The following is a 17,858-nucleotide window of genomic DNA, read 5'->3' as shown; positions in this document are numbered from 1 at the left end:
ACGACCCCCCCACCACCCAAAGTGTGAAGGCTCCGATAACATTCTCACTTGGCCATTGCAGGTGAAGGACTTAACGAGGTACTTGGATCCCAGTGGGCTCGGCGTGATTAGTTTCGAAGACTTCTACCGAGGGATCACAGCGATCAGAAATGGAGGTCAGTCACCCCACCGTGGGCTTCTGTCGCCTCACCCCTTCCTCAGCCCCCTCCCTCAGCCCCCCGCCCCCCGATTAGTGACCCTCACTCCTCAGGCTCCCTTTGCTGAGCCTTCTCCTCCTTAGAGCCCCTGAAACATCCCAGGTTTCAGAAGGCCCTCTCTCCCACCTCGTTCTTCGCTCCTCACGCACTGTCCTCCAGAATTCACTGACTCAGCTACTTATTTGTAATGTTGGAAGTCTACTGCCCCTTTCCCCAGAAATTTTTTTTTTTTAATATTTATTTATTTGGTTGCACCGGGTCTTAGTTGCAGCAGCCCGGCTCCTTAGTTGCAGCTCCAGGGCTCCTTTAGTTGTGACTTGCCGGCTTCTTAGTTGCAGCACATGGGCTCCTTGGTTGCGGCTCGGGGGCTCCTTAGTTGTGGCATGCATGTGGGATCTAGTTCCCTGACCAGGGATCGAACCCAGGCCCCCTGCATTGGGAGCATAGAGTCTTATCTGCTGTGCCACCAGGGAAGTCCCCAGAACTGTTTTTTTTTTTATGAAAACTTCCAAACATACAAAAACATTGCAAGACTTACACAATGAACACCCACACGTGTGTTTGCCATCCACAATCTGCAGGGAACATCTTCCTGCGTTTGTGTCATTATATATCATATATCCACCCATACATCTGTCCAACAATCCATCTTTTTTTTTTAAATGGGATGCACTTTAGACAGGTATACTGCCGTACACTCCCCCAAACACCTTGTCCTGTGTATCAGTCATTACTGATTCATTAGAGTTCAGTATTTGTTTGCAGTCTTATTTTGAGTCAAAGTTTACCTTTTGTGAATGCACAAATCTTGTGTGCCCTTCTGTGAATGTTGATGTTCTCCTGCTGGGATGCAGACCCCTGCCCAGAGCCTTACTGTCCCCGGAGACAGCTCCCTGCTGGCCTTCCAGTGATCCCCTCCCTTCTGCCGGTATCTCCTTGGCTGGTTCTGTCAGCATGGATTAGCCTTGCCTCTCGTGGACGTCACATAAATAAACCATTGGCCACACTCCCGTGTTGTGCTCGCCCGCGTGTGATGCTTGCGACTCACCCGTGCTGCCGCGTGTCAGGGCACTCTTCCCGTGTGGAGCTGTGCTCGCCTGCATGCCTATGCAGTTTGTCCACCCCCCAGGTGATGGACAGTAATATGTCTCCAGTTTGGGCCCGCAATGAATGAACCTTCTAGTGACGCTGAGGTCCAAGTCTTTGTGTGGACAGTGTTGTCATGGCTTTGGGGCCTGTGGCCAGGGATGGGATGGCTGGTCGCGTGCTGGCTGTGAGCTTAGTTTCTTACAGAACTGCCAGAGCGAACGTTTCACACTCTCACCGGTTGCCCATGTGCTGTCCTTTTAAATAAAATCCCGAAGCTCTGAATAGAGTTTTCCTTCTCATTCCCCATCTGTGGCCACGTGCTGGGGTGAGGGTGGTGGGAGGTCCCAGTCGCAGGCTCGTTCCCTCCTCCTGCTCTTGGCAGAGGAAAAGGAGGACGTGCAGACCTGGGCAGGACCATCAGTCACCTGATGGGGCTGGGTCAAGGGATGCCTTTGGGTCTTATCAACAGTTGTTGGTAGTGTCACCTGTCTTGTCTGTCCCCGCCCCAAAGTTATTGCCTAGCAGTGTCACGTGGGCAAGGTTTCCTAAACCCCAAGTCCCCACTGGCTCTTTCTCCCAGTCAGTCTGCATGCACGCCGTCTGAGGCCCCGCGCAGCCTGGGGACCCCATGTGTGCACGGTACATGCCGAGGCCGTGGAGCTGCCCTCAGTGTGGTGGGTGGGCCAGGCTGGAGGACCTCACGGGCCAGCTCTGGGCTGGCAGCCCTCTCTGGGGGCCAGCTGGCGTGACTGGCGTGAGGCTGGTCCAGGTGGGGGGCAGTCCCAAGGCCCGTGTGGTGAGCTGGGTAGTACCACCCAGAGGTCGTACAGGGGGTGGGGTGGGTGAGGTGAACCCTGGGATCCAGGCTGAGAGTCTGCAGGCGGAGGCTTCGTGCCTGTGTCTGGATCTGTGTAACCAGTGGGTTGTAGTCCTTCAGTGATTTTTTGGAGGTTAGGTGTGCGGTTAAAACAGAAAGTTGTTTAAAACTTCATCCCTTGCACAAAATTTTTTGGTGGCTTCATGAAAATTTTTGCTTCTCCACCTCCAGTGTGTCTTGGTGCTTCCTGGTATGGTGTGCTCACCACCCCACAGCAGACACCCAAGCCAGGCCTTCGGGAAGGTCACCGGGGCCACCGCAGGCACGCCCAGGACGCGGGTGGGGGTGGGGGCTGGCTTGTCCACCCACAGCTTCCTCGGTTAACCTTTGGGAAACTCTAGGTGTAGGCTTTTTTCTCTTAGTTTTAACAAACCAGTGTGATTTTTTTCTTTGACTCATCAATTATTTTAAACAATTTCTAAATGTATTTTAAGATCTTGTCAATAATTTGAACCTAATCATGTGTGTGATAGTCAGAGAATGGGATCTCTGTGCTGTGCCTGGAGTTTGAGGTCTGCCGTGTGACTGGTTTTCACGCGTGTGCCACGTGTGCTTGAGAGCTTCCCGCTGGGTCCGTGGGTGTCCGGACCCAGTGGGGCTGGAGCCGCCGCGTTGGGCTGCCTGGTCTCAGTCCCGGGGGTCAGTAAGGAGGTCACATGTCCCAGAGGAGGTGGCTCCGTGGGTCTTTGTCTTCAGCAGCTTCATTTCACCTTCACCCCATGTGATGGGTTGGCCACAGGTTGGCGGTGATGGGAGCCAGGGCCCCAGGACTGGTGGGTCATTGGAGAAGGCTTCGCAGCTCTGCCCGAGGGCTTGGGGGTGGGAGGGTGGTGGGTGCATAGGGGTCAAGCCCAGGACACCAGCAAGCAGTCACTCATGCCAGGAAAAACAAGACGTGGAGTAAGAGGAAAATGTGCTTCTGGAATACTCTTGGCCAGAGGGGTCAGTGTTTATGTGGTCACAGTAATTAAACAAATTGAATATTCAGGTAAGCAGAGACTAAGCCATTTTGTGGGGAAGAAGGTGCTAAAGTCCCTGAGTGCTCTACTGGGATGTCAGCAGAACATTCTAGAGTTCAAGAACTTATGGGAATTGCTGGGACACTTGGCCTGACATGAGCCAGGCTAGGCATGCTGCTGTCCACCCTCAGCCCATGGCCTTGGGGGGAGTGGTGTGGACCACTCCCTGGGGTGACCACGGAGCAGCTGCTGACCACGGGGCACCTTCCAGCCAGGGCCGAGACTGGGCTTTCTCTGAAGGGTCAAGGGCCCTGGGCGTGGGCAGGAAGGAGCCCAGGACAGTGGCCAGCGAGAGACGGTGCCGGGGCTATCTGTGTGGTTCTGAGGCCCTCTCTGAGCCTCTCTGAGCCCACGTCCCCGATTCTGTTGCTGGGCAGTGGCTGCTCTGTTCTGATAGGCCCACAGGTGACGAGAAACAGAGCAAGCTCAGCTGTAGGAATTCCTGGGGCGTCGTGACCTAGGGGGTCCCAACCCTGGGCCTCAGGAGTTGGAATGTGCTCCCTGGAAAACTCATGACCAGGTGGGCGCGACCCAGTGTGCTGTCAGAGCTCTCCAGCCACCAGCCCGTCAGGCCCCGGCGTGGGAGCAGAGTGACCCCCATCTGTTGAGCCGGAGGGGTGCCAGCTGCTGTCCCCGAGGCTGTCCCCTGGTTGCACGTGTCTCGAAGTTTCGTGTGCATAGATTTATCAGCCTGGTGAGAGAAGATGGTTGTCTGAGAATGTCTTGTCTCCTGGGTCCTGCTTGTCCCTTGTGGTCAACCTTCCACCTGATGCTGAGATGGGGCTCGCCACACCCCTCCTCCTTCCTTGCCTTGGCCTGGGCCCTTCCCCCTGCAGCTGGGGGGCCCTCTGTCCTCACTTTCTCCTGAATTAGAGCCTCCAGGTCAGGACAACTTTTTTTTTTTTTTTTTTTTAATGTTTTTGGCTGCGTCGGTTCTTGTGGCACACGGAATCTTTCGTTGTGGTGCGCAGGCTACTCTCCAGTTGTGGCGCATGGGCTTAGTTGCCCCACGGCATGTGGGAATCTTAGTTTCCCAACCAGGGATTGAATCAGTGTCCCCTGCATTGCAAGACTGATTGTTAACCACTGGACCACCAGGGAAGTCCCCAGGTCAGGACAACTTGGTGAAAGTTCCGCCTCTGGGGCCCACACACATCACTGAGTCTCATTATTTGTGCATTCTTTTTTGGTAACATTTCCACTGTAATTAAAAATAAAAGCTTCTTAGGCTGTCCCAGAGTTAGCCTGAATGCTCTAGGAAGTGGTGCTTTGATTCTTCAGTGGCACGAATATTCTGGAACAGCAGCGTCCCACGTGGTGGTGTGGGAGGGTGAGGCTCGGTCTCAGCATGATGCCACACTGCAGCTGGTGTCCCCCGCCCCAGTTTAGCCTATGCAGAGCAGACCCCACTCCTGAAGTATGTGCCGGAGGGAGCAGAGAGGGTGGTCGGCCTGTCGCGTCTGTCAGGGTTGGTCAGGGGCCCAGCCTGGCCAGCAGATAGGGTGGGGTCCTCGGGTGGGCAGGCTAAGGGGAGGCTGCTGTGATGAGAGCTTGAATCAGGAAGATGAAGGGGCTGCAGCTGTGGGAGTGGGCAGCTGAGACCTGTCAGGGCCGTCAGCTTTGCCGAGAGGACCATTCCAGGCTCGGGGACACAGCACCGGTGGAGCTGGCTTTCTAGTGGAGGACAGCCCGGACAACCCCGGGAGGTGATGGGACTCGGGGGATGGTGAAGCTGGGGGCACACAGGTCTCCCAGAGGGTGTCTGGGAAGGGGACCTGGGGCCACGCTGCACATTTGGGGCTGCAGGAAGGCTGGGGGGCTGGGCTGGGCAGCTTGGGTGCCTCAGGAGACTCGGCCTCTTCTGGAGTGGGCAGTGCTGGTTGGGACGCCCCTCCCCGCACAGTGGGTGAACTGCTGGGAGGGTCAGGGCTGTGGGCCCTGCTTTTCCTTTTTTTTGTTTTTTGTTTTTGGCCTCGCTGCTTGTGGGATCCCAGTTCCCCAACCAGGGATTGAACCCAGGCCCTGGCAGTCCTAACCTCTGGACTGCCAGGGAAATCCCCCTGCTTCTCCTTTATTTTTTTGGTAATTTGACGTCATCATTCAACTTTTGTTAGGAATGGAGAGTGAAAATAAAATTAGAATAAAAACAAGTCAGAGACGATTTTGAAATTGTTAACTCGTAGCATTTGGGAGAATGGGAGCGTGATCACCTGAACTGCTTTCAGCCAGAGCTCACCTCAACGTCTTCCTGCCGGCACCCCTGCCATGGCCATGGTCGGCCTGTCGCGTCTGTCAGGCTTCCGTTCTGCGTCCAGGAGTGGAGCACTGACTCCGTGTACTGACCCAGTTTTGCAGAGGAGCGCAGGAGTCTGCTGTCCTCGCCACAGGCCTTGTTTCAGGAATAGAATGAAATCAAGCCGGGTTGTTACAAATGGGCCATTGCTCTGGCTCATCCCCCACCCCCAGGCTCTGGAAGAACAAGATAAATAAACAGTAAAAACTGATACTTAATTGAGAAAACTGATAGAAGAACCATATTTAGTTCCCATCGAGATTGTAGAAATGCGAGCTGCGTTCACATGTGCCTCCACTGCATGGGGCAGGACCCACCCCTGGAATCTGAGCACATGTCCACCATGGCTAAGATGATTGGCTGCTTTCTGAAAGTTTTGAATTCTCTGTTTCAGTTTTTGGAAGTGCAAGCAAGACTTAACATTTGAAAGTGGAAAGGTAGGCAGAGTCAGCCTAGCGTTTTACAGCTTTCCGCTGGGGTAAGTGGTCCTCTCCCTCCCCTGCCCCAGACGCCAAAGTCTTCCATCCATAGTCACCCTCTCCCTATGGTTCTGCCATAGTTCACCTGCACCAAAGACCAGGCCTCCAATGAGGGGCTGCAGGGCTGTGGGCTGGCATGGTGGGCAGCGAGCACGGGGTCCAGGTCCAGCCTGTCACGCTCTGAGGCTCCTTCACTTCAGCCACCGTCTGAGCTACACTCCCCTAGGGAAAATGGTACAAAGCAACTGCAGCAAAAGTACCTGTGATTCTTAAGACGGAAGCAGCCAAAGGGCTTTTGCAGTCTTGAATTTGGAGCAGCATCTCACAGTTACTGAACGTGTAAACGTTTGAATCTGCTTGATTGTCGAGGGGAAGCATGATTATTCTGTTCAAATTGAGAGCTCTTCAAAAACAGTACATAGCCACGTACTGTGGCTATGTACTGCCACTGAGGGGTCCGGCAGCGTCCATCCCCCTCCCCAGGCTGTCCTGTGACTCCAAGCCTCAGAGCCCTGTGGGCGTGGTGTCCAGATGCCAGAGAAGAGCGTCCTCTGGCCAAGGAGGCCAGTGCTGACCCTTCAGAGTCCTTTTCCCAGGAGCATCAGGAGGCTTGCTGGTCCACTTGGCCCTCAAAGGCCTCTACTCCATACGAATAAGTGACTGATGTTTTGTTAGGTCACGTGAAACACACTCAACAAGGAACTGATGTGTGTGAGTAGTCACTGCTGTGATCTGTGTTGTGGATTTTCCTCACCACGCAGTCCTCTGTGCTCTGTGGATACCACCTGGGACACCAACTGCCCAGGTGCCTGGGTCACCCTCCCTCCTGTCTGACTTGACTGCAAATCGAGAGTTCCAACTTCCTCCGCAGGTTTGATAATTTGCTAGAATGGCTCATAGAACCCAGGGAAGCGCTTTACTGACTGTTACCAGTTCATTATAAAGGATATTATGAAGGTTACAAATGAACAGCCAGGTGAAGAGGTATATGGGGCAGGGTCTGGCATGGAGAGGTTTCTGTCCCCATGGAGTTTGGGATGTGCCACCCTCCTGGTATCTGAGTGTGTTCCCAACCCGGAAGCTCCCCGAACCCCTTCATTTGGGGTTTGTGTGGAGGCTCCATTACACGGGCAGGACTGTTTAATCCCTGGCTGTTGGAGATCAGCTGCATCTCCAGCCCTTCCCCATCCCGGGAGATCAGAGGTCAGGAGTGGGGCTGAAAGTTCCCTGGCAACCAGCCCCCATCCTCTGAGAGTCACTTCACTGGTGTGAACCCAGGTAAGGCTGAAAGGGGCTTGTTATGAATAAAAGATGCTCATTTCACCCCTTCACTCAGGAAATCCCCGGGGTTTTAGGAGCTCTGTGCCAGGAACCAATGGAGACAAAGACCAAATAAATATTTCTTATGATATCACAGTAATGAAGCAGCTTCAGGAAACATAGGCGTCTTGCATGCTCTTTGGGACGGGCTATGCCCTGACATTGCCTAGAGGCCATGGGAGCAGAGCTTTTTCTGCAGAAGGGCCACTGCTGTGGGCTCGTGTCTGAGAAGTGGGGTCTCTGGTGCTGACGTCAGCGTTATCCAGCATGAAACGATAGCGTTTCCTTCAAACTTATTATTATTATAAAATAAAATGTGTTGTAGAAGGTAAAGTTAAGTAAAAAGGGAGAAAATAAAAGCTGCCATGGGTCCAGCACCTTGGACAGATGTTATCACACTGACACCTCCCCAGACAAGACAGATTCTTTAAAACGTGGAGTCTGGGACTTCCCTGGCGCTCCAGTGATTAGAACTCCACACTTTCACTGCCAACAGCCTGGGTTCAGGCCCCAGTTGGGGAACTAAGATCCCGCAAGACGCGTGGCATGGCCAAAATAAATAGAACGTGGAGTCTGGCCCAAAGCCTTGTTTCCCCGGGGGCTGCACTGCTTGCCTCCTTTCCCCGGGGTTTCTCATGGCCAGTCCAGGTCCCGCTCATGTCCACCACGCACGCACCTTCCCCCTTGACCTCTCTGGGGATACTCTGGGCCACCTGCTGAGCCGGGTCTTCTTTCTCTAGCAGATCCCGACGGCCAGCTCTGCAGTGTCACGCCTGCCCCCGACGAGGAGCCGCCAGCCTGCCCCGAGGAGTTCGATGACTTCGTTACCTTTGAGGCAAGTGGTCTTCCCGGGAGAGCTGAGCGGGCATCTGACAGATACACCCTCTCTTCCTCCTGTACCCTAAATCCTGCTTCACTCATTGGTCCCCACGGCTGTTTTTTTTTTTTTTTATAGATCTTTACTGGAGTATAATTGCTTCACAATACTGTGTTAGTTTCTGTTATACACCAAAGTGAATCAGCCATATGCATACATATGTCCCCATATCTCCTCCCTCATGAGCCTCCCTCCCACCCCTCCCTATCCCACCCCTCTAGGTCATCACAAAGCACCGAGCTGATCTCCCTGTGCTATGCTGCTGCTTCCCACTAGCTATCTATTTTACATTTGGTAGTGTATATATGTCGATGCTACTCTCACTTCGCCCCAGCTTCCCCCTCCCACCCCATGTCCTCAAGTCCATTCTCTGTGTCTGCGTCTTTATTCCTGCCCTGCTACTAGGTTCATCAGTACCTTTTTTTTTTTTTTTTTTTAGATTCCATATATATGCGTTAGCATATGGTATTTGTTTTTCTCTTTCTGACTTAACTTCACTCTGTATGACAGGATCTAGGTCCATCCACCTCACTACAAATAACTCAATTTCATTTCTTTTTATGACTGAGTAATATTCCATTGTATATATGTGCCACATCTTCTTTATCCATTCATCTGTCGATGGACATTTAGGTTGGTTCCATGTCCTGGCTATTGTAAATAACGCTGCAGTGAACATTGTGGTACATGTCTCTTTTTGAATTATGGTTTTCTCAGGTATATGCCCAGTAGTGGGATTGCTGGGTCATATGGTAGCTCTATTTTTAGTTTTTTAAGGAACTTCCATACTGTTTTCCATAGTGGTTGTATCAATTTACATTCAACAGTGCAGGAGGGTTCCCTTTTCTCCACACCCTTTCCAGTATTTATTGTTTGTAGATTTTTTTGATGCTGGCCATTCTGACCGGTGTGAGGTGATACCTCATTGTAGTTTTGATTTGCATTTCTCTAATAATTAATGATGTTGAGCATCTTTTCATGTGCCTCTTGGTCATCCCCACATTTCTGTGGGGAATGGCATGAAGGGCAGGCAGGCAGGGCTCATTCTGACACTGGTGGGGACACTGTGGTTGGCGGGCGTCTGCTCTCCGTGCTGTGCACCCGGGGCTGGTGGCCTGTTGTCAGCAGAGGGGCAGGCTCTCCTGTGACATTGCTATCCCCTTCTGCCAGACTGCCAAGCAAGGCCAGAGCACGGGCTCCTTTGTGAAATGAAGAGCTTCTGAGAGTCCCTGTGAATGGTAACACCCCACAGGATCCCACTGCCCTCTTCTGTGTCTCTGTAGCTTGTTCCCTGCTCTGAGAAACTGCCCAGGTATTAGTCACCCCTCAGATGACACAGGTTCACTTCCTGACTGTCTCTCACTTCTGCCAGCACAGGCCTCCAAGCCACCTGGGAGCATTCACCCCTCACAGCTTTGTCCTAGAGTCCCACCTGGGCCTGAGCCCCTGAGGGCAGGGACAACCCCACCTTGCGTCCCCCCATTCAGCAACAGCTGGTGTGTTCATTCTTTGTGTGACCTGGTGGTGCCAGGCCCAGTCCTGGTACATGGAGGCTAAGTGCCCAGCTGGGACGTGTGCTGGCTGTGAGGCATGGTGTGGCCGGGCAGGGCTGAGGGTGTGCAGGACCCTGACGTGTCAGCTGTCAAGTCAGCTGCCAGACCCCGAGACTGTGGGATGGCGAGGCATGGAAGGCTATGTGTGGAATGACACACCTTGAACTTTCCAGAAGTGCAGCTAGGTCAGGGGAGAGCCTGCTTTTCTTGTTCAGAGTGTCTAGAGAACCCCGTCTCCTCACTTAGTGGTCGGCCAGCAGCAGATCTCTCCTGCCTGTTGACACACCAGCACACACTTTACCATCAATGTCGTCTGTTTTGTTCTTGTCTCGTATTTCCGTGAGGGCGTTATACTGATTCTTTGTATTTGATGTGTATGTGGGTGTCGTGGGTTGAATGGTACTCCCCAGAAGGTACATCGGAACCCGTGAATGTGACCTCATTTGGAGAAAGGGTCTTTGCAGATCTCGTTAAGTTAAGGATCTCAAGATGGGATCATGCTGTGTAGAGTGGGCCCTGAATCCAATGACCAATGTCCTTTGAAGAGAAAGGGAGATGACGCACGGGGGAGAAGGCGGTATGAAGACGTGGGCAGAGCTGGAGGAACATGGCTGCCAGCCGAGACATCCCCTAGCCACCAGGAGCTGGACGAGGCAGGAAAGGTCCTCCTCTGGAGCCTCAGGAAGAATTCAGCCCTGCTGACACCTTGATTTCCAACTTCTGGCCTCCAGGTCTCTGAGAATATATTCCTGTTGTCTTAAGCCACCAGTTTATGGTAGTTAGAAATTGGCAGCCCTGGGACTTCCCTGGTGGTGCAATGGTTAAGAATCCACCTGCCAATGCAGGGGACACAGGTTCGATCCCTGGTCTGGGAAGATCCCACATGCCACGGAGCAACTAAGCCCACGAGCCACAACTACTGAGCCCACATGCCACAGCTACTAAAGCCTGCGCACTCTAGGGCCTGCGTGCTGCAACTGCTGAAGGCTGAGTGCCCAGAAGCCGTGCTCCACAACAAGAGAAGCCACTGCAATTAGAAGCCAGTGCACCACAACAAATAGTAGCCCCCGCTCGCCGCAGCTAGAGAAAGCCCAAGCGCAGCAACGAAGACCCAATGCAGCCAAAAAAAACCCCACCGAAATTTAAATTAAATTAAATTTAAAAAAGAAAAAAGAAATTGGCAGCCCCAGGGAACTAATACAATGAGTTTTGTTACTCAGGATAGTAAAAGGCGTCAACACATTTGATCCAAAAGGGTGAGGCCCGGGCTTCCCTGGTGGCGCAGTGGTTGAGAGTCCGCCTGTCGATGCAGGGGACACGGGTTCGTGCCCCGGTCCGGGGAGATCCCACATGCCGTGGAGCGGCTGGGCCCGTGAGCCATGGCTGCTGAGCCTGCGTGTCCGGAGCCTGTGCTCCGCAACGGGAAAGGCCATAACAGTGAGAGGCCCGCGTACCGCAAAAAAAAAACAAAAGAAAAAAAAACCAAAAGGGTGAGGCCCACTGACGCTGGGGCTGCCTCTTGAAGCCTGGGCGGAGCAGGCTTGGGGTGCTGTCCGATCGCTGGCTCCTGTCCTCTGCAGGGCGGACCCCCCTGGCATCCCACAAGTGTGGCCCTCCCACCTTTTTTTTTTTTTTTGTGGTACGTGGGCCTCTCACTGTTGTGGCCTCTCCCGTTGCGGAGCACAGGCTCCAGACGCGCAGGCTCAGCGGCCATGGCTCACGGGCCCAGCCGCTCCACGGCATGTGGGATCTTCCTAGACCGGGGCACGAACCTGTGTCCCCTGCATCAGCAGGCGGACTCTCAACCACTGTGCCACCAGGGAAGCCCGCCCTCCCACCTTTATGGTGCCTCAACTCTCAGGTGTGCCATCCCCCACCTCACACTTGTCACCTTGCAAGGACGTGGGTGGGAACCTGACGTTTCAGAGTATGCAGCAGGAATGCTTCTCAGGTTTTTAGATCTTAATTTTTTTTTCAACAAGGAGGGAATATTTCTTTTTAAGTTTTTTGGTTGCTTTAAAAGAATTAACACACTTTACATTTTAGCAGTTTTAGGTTTTCTGCTCCACAGAAAATGGAGTAGACGGTACAGAGAGTTCCCATTACACAGTTTCCCGGCAGTGAACATCTTCCATTTGTTATAAAGGGTGAACCAATGTCGATACATTGTAACTAACTGAAGGCCATGGTTTACATTAGGGTTCACTCTTGGTGGTGTACCGTCTGTGGGTTTTGATAAATTCATGACATGTATCTACCATTGCAGTTTCGCTGCCCTAAAAATCCTCTTTGCCCCCCAAATTCGTCACTTCCTCCCACTAGCACCTGGCAACCTCTGATCTTTTACTGTCTCCATCGTTTTGCTTTTTCAGAATGTCATAGAGCTGGTTAGAATCATACAGTGTTGGGCCTTAAAAGTTCCTCCGTGTGTTTTTATGCTTTTCAAGGTTTTTATTTTATTTATTTATTATAAATGTATTTATTTTTATTTATTATTTTTGGCTGTGTTGGGTCTTCGTTGCTGCGCGCGGGCTTTCTCTAGTTGCAGCGAGCAGGGGCTACTGTTCGTTGTAGTGCACGGGCTTCTCATTGCGATGGCTTCTCTTGTTGTGGAGCATGGGCTCTAGGCACGCGGGCTCAGTAGTTGTGGCACACGGCTTAGTTGCTCCGCGGGCTTAGTTGCTTCCCGGACCAGGGCTTGAACCCGTGTCCCCTGCATTGGCAGGCAGATTCTTAACCACTGTACCACCAGGGAAGCCCCCTTTTCAAGGTTTTTAGTTGTAATTTTGAGGGGAGTGGAATTAGGTGCTTAGAAACTTGTAGAAAGCTGTTTTTTAAAAATGTTTTGAATCATGTAATCCTAATAAGTACCATAACAATATGAGTGAAGATTACGTGTATTATATCCAATACCACATCTGGAGACCCTCTGCTGGCGATCTTCAGAGATAAATAAGCCTTTCGTTGAACATTTTCTGGCTGGGCACACAGCGGTGCTGGTCAGGGTGCACTATGCAGTAGCACTTGGTGGACTGCTGCTCCCGAGTCCTTTCCTGCTGGGGACGCTTTGGGGGACCCGTGACTTCCGGTGTTTGACTGAGCATCCCTTTGGCCCCAGCTTGTAGGAGAGCTCCTAGGAGAAAGTTTTTATTTTTATCATTTTTAAAAAATTTTTTTGGGTTCAACACATGGCTTGTGGGATCTTAGTTCCCTGACTAGGGATTGAACCTGGGCCCTCGGCAGTGAAAGCACGTAGTCCTAACTACTGGACATCCAGGGAATTCCCCAGGAGAAAGTGGTGATTCTGAGAAGGGGGAAGGGCGGGGCGGTGAATGAGGGTTGTCGCTGACGTTCTGGGAATGAGAAGAAGGTTCCGGGTCCGAGAGTCTGAGCGAGGTGGAGGGTGGACTGGCAGAGGACCTGCTGCCCATGGGGACGAGCGCGTGTCAGAACTTCTAGAGGGGCGATGGGAAAGTCGCAGAGAGCAGGCGCCAGCGGAACGATAAGCATGGTCTCTGCTGTGCCTTCTCTGGCCCTCCCTTCTCCTCCAACTCTTGGCCTTAATAAGATGATGGAGAAATAGGTCTTTTGTTCAGACTCTTATCAGAAAAGTTAGAAAATCAAGAACAAAAGCCACTCTGTTTGGAGATCTGACTGTGAAAAACCCAGCAAGCACTTCCTGAACTTTGCCCCCCTTGCCAGCTAGAGCAGCAGGTTTAATGGAGCATATCTGGGAGTGGGTTAAACTCCTTCCGAGACAGTGATGTACCTTCAGGTGGACACACAGGTTTTGCAGAACCTCAGCACGATGAGCAAATAGAAGGCCGCTGGAAGCTGATGACCGGTCTGGACAGAGTCCCCAGCGCTCCAATTCCATGGAAAGGCTGTCTCCACGAGCGCGCCCTTCCTGGAGCTGGTGTGAGGAGCCGGGCCCTGGCCAGGCTGGCATCTAAGGGTAAGAGGAGGCTGGACACCGGCCACGGTCTGCCCGGCAGCTTGTTCCCCTTGGAGGAACCATGACCAGACAGCGAGGGCCCCAGGCAGGCCTGGGCGCCCTCGAGCCCCTCACTGATGGCCGTGAGCGTGGGCTTCCTTGCCCACCCGCTGGCCCAGCGTTTGTTAACCGGTGAGGAAACACAGCCAAGCTTTCTAATGTGCACTTTGATTTCCACATGAGCTTATCCTAACGTGTAATTTGTAATCATTTTTAAGCTGGCGGCATAGACGGTGGGCTGGCAAAGCGAGGTCCTGTCTGGCGGCACATGGGGGCTGCTGGGGTGCCTCTCTGAGCCCTCGGTGTTCCTCCAGTGGACCACGCTCACAGACAGTTTTCTGCCCTCTTAAAAGGCAGGTGTTCGCCCGCCTGCCCTAGAAAACTATCTGGCTTGCTGAAATTTATTCAGGACAGCCTGGACTTCAGGGGGTGAGCAGGTGGGTAGTGTCTGAAACGAGCTGGCCCCGTCCTCCCGGTCCCCTTGGCCCTCCCTGGGCCTTGCCCTGGGGTCCTCTTGGAGCCTCTGGGCCTCCTGCCCCTGGGGCTGCTCTGTGTGCTCCGGGGCCGGGCTTGCTTTAGGAATGAAGATGGAAGGTGAGCATGTCTGCTTGCGAGGTGTGGGCGCAGTCGGGTTTGCATGGCATCTGCTTCGTCTTGCATTGTGAGGAATTACTTCCACCCTGAACCGTCCTCCAGGCCCCAGGGAGGGTTCCGGCTGCAGCCCGGCCTCAGCAGCATGACTGCGGGTGAGGTCAACAGGCCTGAGCTCTGGGCCTCCCCCGGCACCGAGCTGGCCGGCGCTTCTGCGCACCCCGCTGCCTGCGAGGACCTGGGGCCACACTGGCCAGAGGAGCCTCTGCTGGAAGTGGTGGTGGTTGGCTGTCTAAACGCTGACCTCAAGGTTCACGTTCTGTCCCCTACAGGAAGCCATCTCTGAGGCCCCCAGTCCAAGTCCAAGACCCGCCTGCTTCCGGGTCGAGGGCGAACAGAGGGGAGGGGAGGGCTCCGGGCAACTGTCCCTCAGCCCAGGAGCAGCGGGCCCAGCCTCGCACATGGTGGAGCCTGCCTGGCTCGGACAGTGTCCCTACCTGCAGGCTGAGCCCAGAGCCACCTGCTTGGTGGTGAGGAGAAGGAGAGTGGAGGCCTCTTGAAGGGATTTCCTGATTTCAGATTTTGAAATGAACGCTCTTTGTGAATGACTTAGTTGCCTGAGATTCCAAGGAATATCAGGTTTTCCCTTGGAAATAAGGAGCGGCATGGAATGCGTGCAGTAGATACCTCGGGTGCCTTCCCTGCTTCATTCTGTCCTATGTGCAGGAGGCAGAGGTTGCACCACCTATGACACGTGAGCCCCCGGCTTTCAGGCTCTGTTCTCGTACCCGCCTGTGTGATCTCTAAGTCTTGAGTGGTTACGACCTCTTGAGATCAGCATTGCAGCCCCTGATCTACAAATGAGGCAGCACAGCTCGGATGCTCGAGAGCCCGGGCTGGGATCACACGGCTGCTGGACGGCAGACCGAGGATGGGCCCTGGGTCTCCATCGGGCGCAGGTGCGGAGACAGCCGTCAGGGACCCTCTAGCCCGCCCCCCCCATCTTGTGACACCAGAGCCCGAGGACAAAGTGCACCGTCTCCAGTTGCTTCTCTGAATTCTTACTTGTTTGCAAATTGTTAACCTCAGACTCTTTCGAGCATGAAAGGATGGCTACTTCTCCTAACCAATGAAGTTGCACTTCAGTTAAAGCTGAGATTGTACATTGAAAATGGCCTGTTTAATGGTTCTTCAGTTTTAAGTTCATTTGGACAATCCACAAATATCTACTGTCTGCTGTACGCCCAGCCCTGTGCTCGGTACTGGGTCCACAAGAGTAAAAAAACAAAGATGTGTTTAGTGGGAAAGTAGACCTTTTTAAAATTAATTAATTAGTTTATTTTTGGCTGTGTTGGGTCTTTGTTGCTGCATGCGGGCTTTCTCTAGTTGCAGAGAGCAGGGGCTATACTCCTCGTTGCAGTGTGCGGGCTTTTCATTGAGGTGGCTTCTCTTTGTTGCAGAGCACAGGAGGACTCTAGGCGCACGGGCTTCAGTAGTTGTGGCATGTGGCCTCAGTAGCTGTGGCCCATGGGCTCTAGAACGCAGGCTCAGTAGTTGTGGCACATGGGCTTAGCTGCTCTGTGGCATGTGGGATCTTCCCGGACCAGGGATCGAACCTGCGTCCCTTGCATTGGCAGGCGGATTCTTAACCACTGCGCCACCAGGGAAGTCCGGGAAAGTAGACATTTAACCAGAAAACATAATTGGTCAAATAATTGATGAATTCGTATTTTGAGGTTAGACCACGTAATTGAATTTCAAAGCAATAGGTTGCACATACAGAGCAGATATTGATGGGGACTTTTTAAAAGGCATAGTCTTACACTATTGAACATTAGTTCCTGGGGTAGAATTCATTCCAGTGCTGGAAAGCCACAAAACGGGCTGTTCTGGCATGTATCCTGTGATGTTGGGATACTTTGTGTCCATTTTAGGCATATTTCTATAACTAAGTTTAAAAATCCCTCCAGTCATTTTTTTCTGCTCTTGAACATGTGCCTATTTTTCATTTTTGAAAATACTGAAGTGTTTTGTAACCTACTGTTTCTGCTTAGAAGTACAGGAGGAACATCTCCCACGTGCAAGCTCCCCCTCCACGGGGTCCTTTCCCGGGCCCCGGGACTGACTCTTGGCTCTCTCTCCTAGGCCAACGAGGTGACAGACAGCGCATACATGGGCTCCGAGAGCACCTACAGTGAGTGTGAGACCTTCACGGATGAGGACACAGGCACCCTGGTGCCCCCCGAATGCCTGGACGCCACGGAGGAGCCCGGCCACGGCGCCCTGCTGCTGCTCCCGGGCAGGTCTGTTCCTATCTACATGGCCCAGGGCTGATGGCAGATGGGTTCATGGTGGGGTTCATGTCAGGTGATCCAGAGGGGAGTGTGAGCCTGCGGAGGGCTGTGGTCCTGGGAAGAGCCTGCGCCCAGCTGACCGTGCAGCCTCCGTCAGAAGGTGCTCCTCTGTACAGATAGGAATCCTAGGAGAAAACATTTGCTTGGTCTTTTGGATTTTGTCATCACAATTCTTATGACCCAGGGTGAGACACATTTCAAACGTCTTCATCTTTATGGCACCCTGACTCCATGCGTTTGAGGACAGTGAGGGGGAAGGGCCGGATCAGAGAGGCCAGGTGCCAGGTGGCCCATGTGGGCCCAGGTGACGGCTGGGGGTTCTGCCCTGGGCTCCCCGGGAGGCCTTGAAACTGGAATTTTGCTTATTTTATTTCGTTTTGTTTCTTGTTTGGCCCCTGCAGAGCTTGTGTTTTTCCTCCCTAATTGAAGATGGCATGCCTATCCCAAGCGCCAGCCCTCCCGCCGCCCCCCCTCCCAGCTCCTTCCCTGGTACCCTGGCTCCTGGTTTGTTCCTCACTCAAGGGTCATCACACAGTGTGTATCCTTTCTCCACCTGGCTTCTCCCACTTGGTATCGTGGCTGTGAGGTTTATCCGTGTCTGTGTGCACCGTTGTGAGTGGTTTATTCTGGTTATTATTGAGTGTTCCATTAAGAAGCCCACAGCTTCTTAATTTCCTGTCAGTGGGCATTGGGGCATTGGGTTTGCTCACAGTTTGGGTTTCATGAATAAAGCTGCTGCCTGACGTCTTTTGGTGGCCGGGTTTGTTCCTCGGTGGCGTAGGGCGCACCTGGGGCACAGGCTCCTCTGTAGGGGTTACTGCAGGTCAGACACTTACAGGTGGGGTTTGGTAGCTCCCTGCCTGCCAGCCGCCTGCGGGTTCCAGCTGCTCTCCATTCTCGCAGTGCCTGGCATCCTCCGCTTCTTCACGCCTGTTGTCTGAGGGCGCGCAGAGCAGGTGGTCCTCACTTGGGTTTCCCAGGTGCCTGACGGGGGCAGTGCCTTTCTTGCACTGGCTGCCCATGTGGAGACCCTCTCCTGTGCAGTGCCTGTTCCAGGCTTTCGCCCCTTTGTTGATTGCAGGACTCTGAAAGCTCTTCCGTAAAGACCAGATAGTAAACAGGCTCGTGGCCCGATGGTCCCAGCACTGCTTCTCAGCTCTGCGTTGGCTGCCTCTGCAGATACAGGCGGTGGGTGGATCTGGCCTCCCCGGGTCC

General features: G+C 53.3%; 1 protein-coding gene across 3 annotated transcripts in view; it reads left to right on the top strand.

Annotated features, from left to right (window-relative positions):
- The window catches only part of RAB11FIP3 (RAB11 family interacting protein 3), a gene marked incomplete at its 5' end in the record, with an annotated part of 79,037 nt that overhangs the window by 39,896 nt on the left and 21,283 nt on the right, over positions 1 to 17,858 (top strand). For 2 of the 3 annotated variants that reach the window (XM_082669596.1, XM_082669595.1), the window contains 3 exons: positions 62 to 155; positions 8,018 to 8,109; positions 16,435 to 16,592. In XM_082669596.1, coding sequence (XP_082525722.1) covers positions 62 to 155; positions 8,018 to 8,109; positions 16,435 to 16,592 — 344 coding nt within the window. Of the gene's footprint in view, positions 1 to 61; positions 156 to 8,014; positions 8,110 to 16,434; positions 16,593 to 17,858 lie in introns of all 3 variants that reach the window. The other variant, XM_082669594.1, reaches the window with a different exon arrangement.

This window comes from Grampus griseus, assembly GCF_964374135.1.
Source record: "Grampus griseus genome assembly, chromosome: 14".
Lineage (NCBI taxonomy): Eukaryota > Metazoa > Chordata > Mammalia > Artiodactyla > Delphinidae > Grampus > Grampus griseus.
Note: the sequence above shows the minus strand (reverse complement) of the source record. Positions and strands in the feature narration are given on the sequence as shown.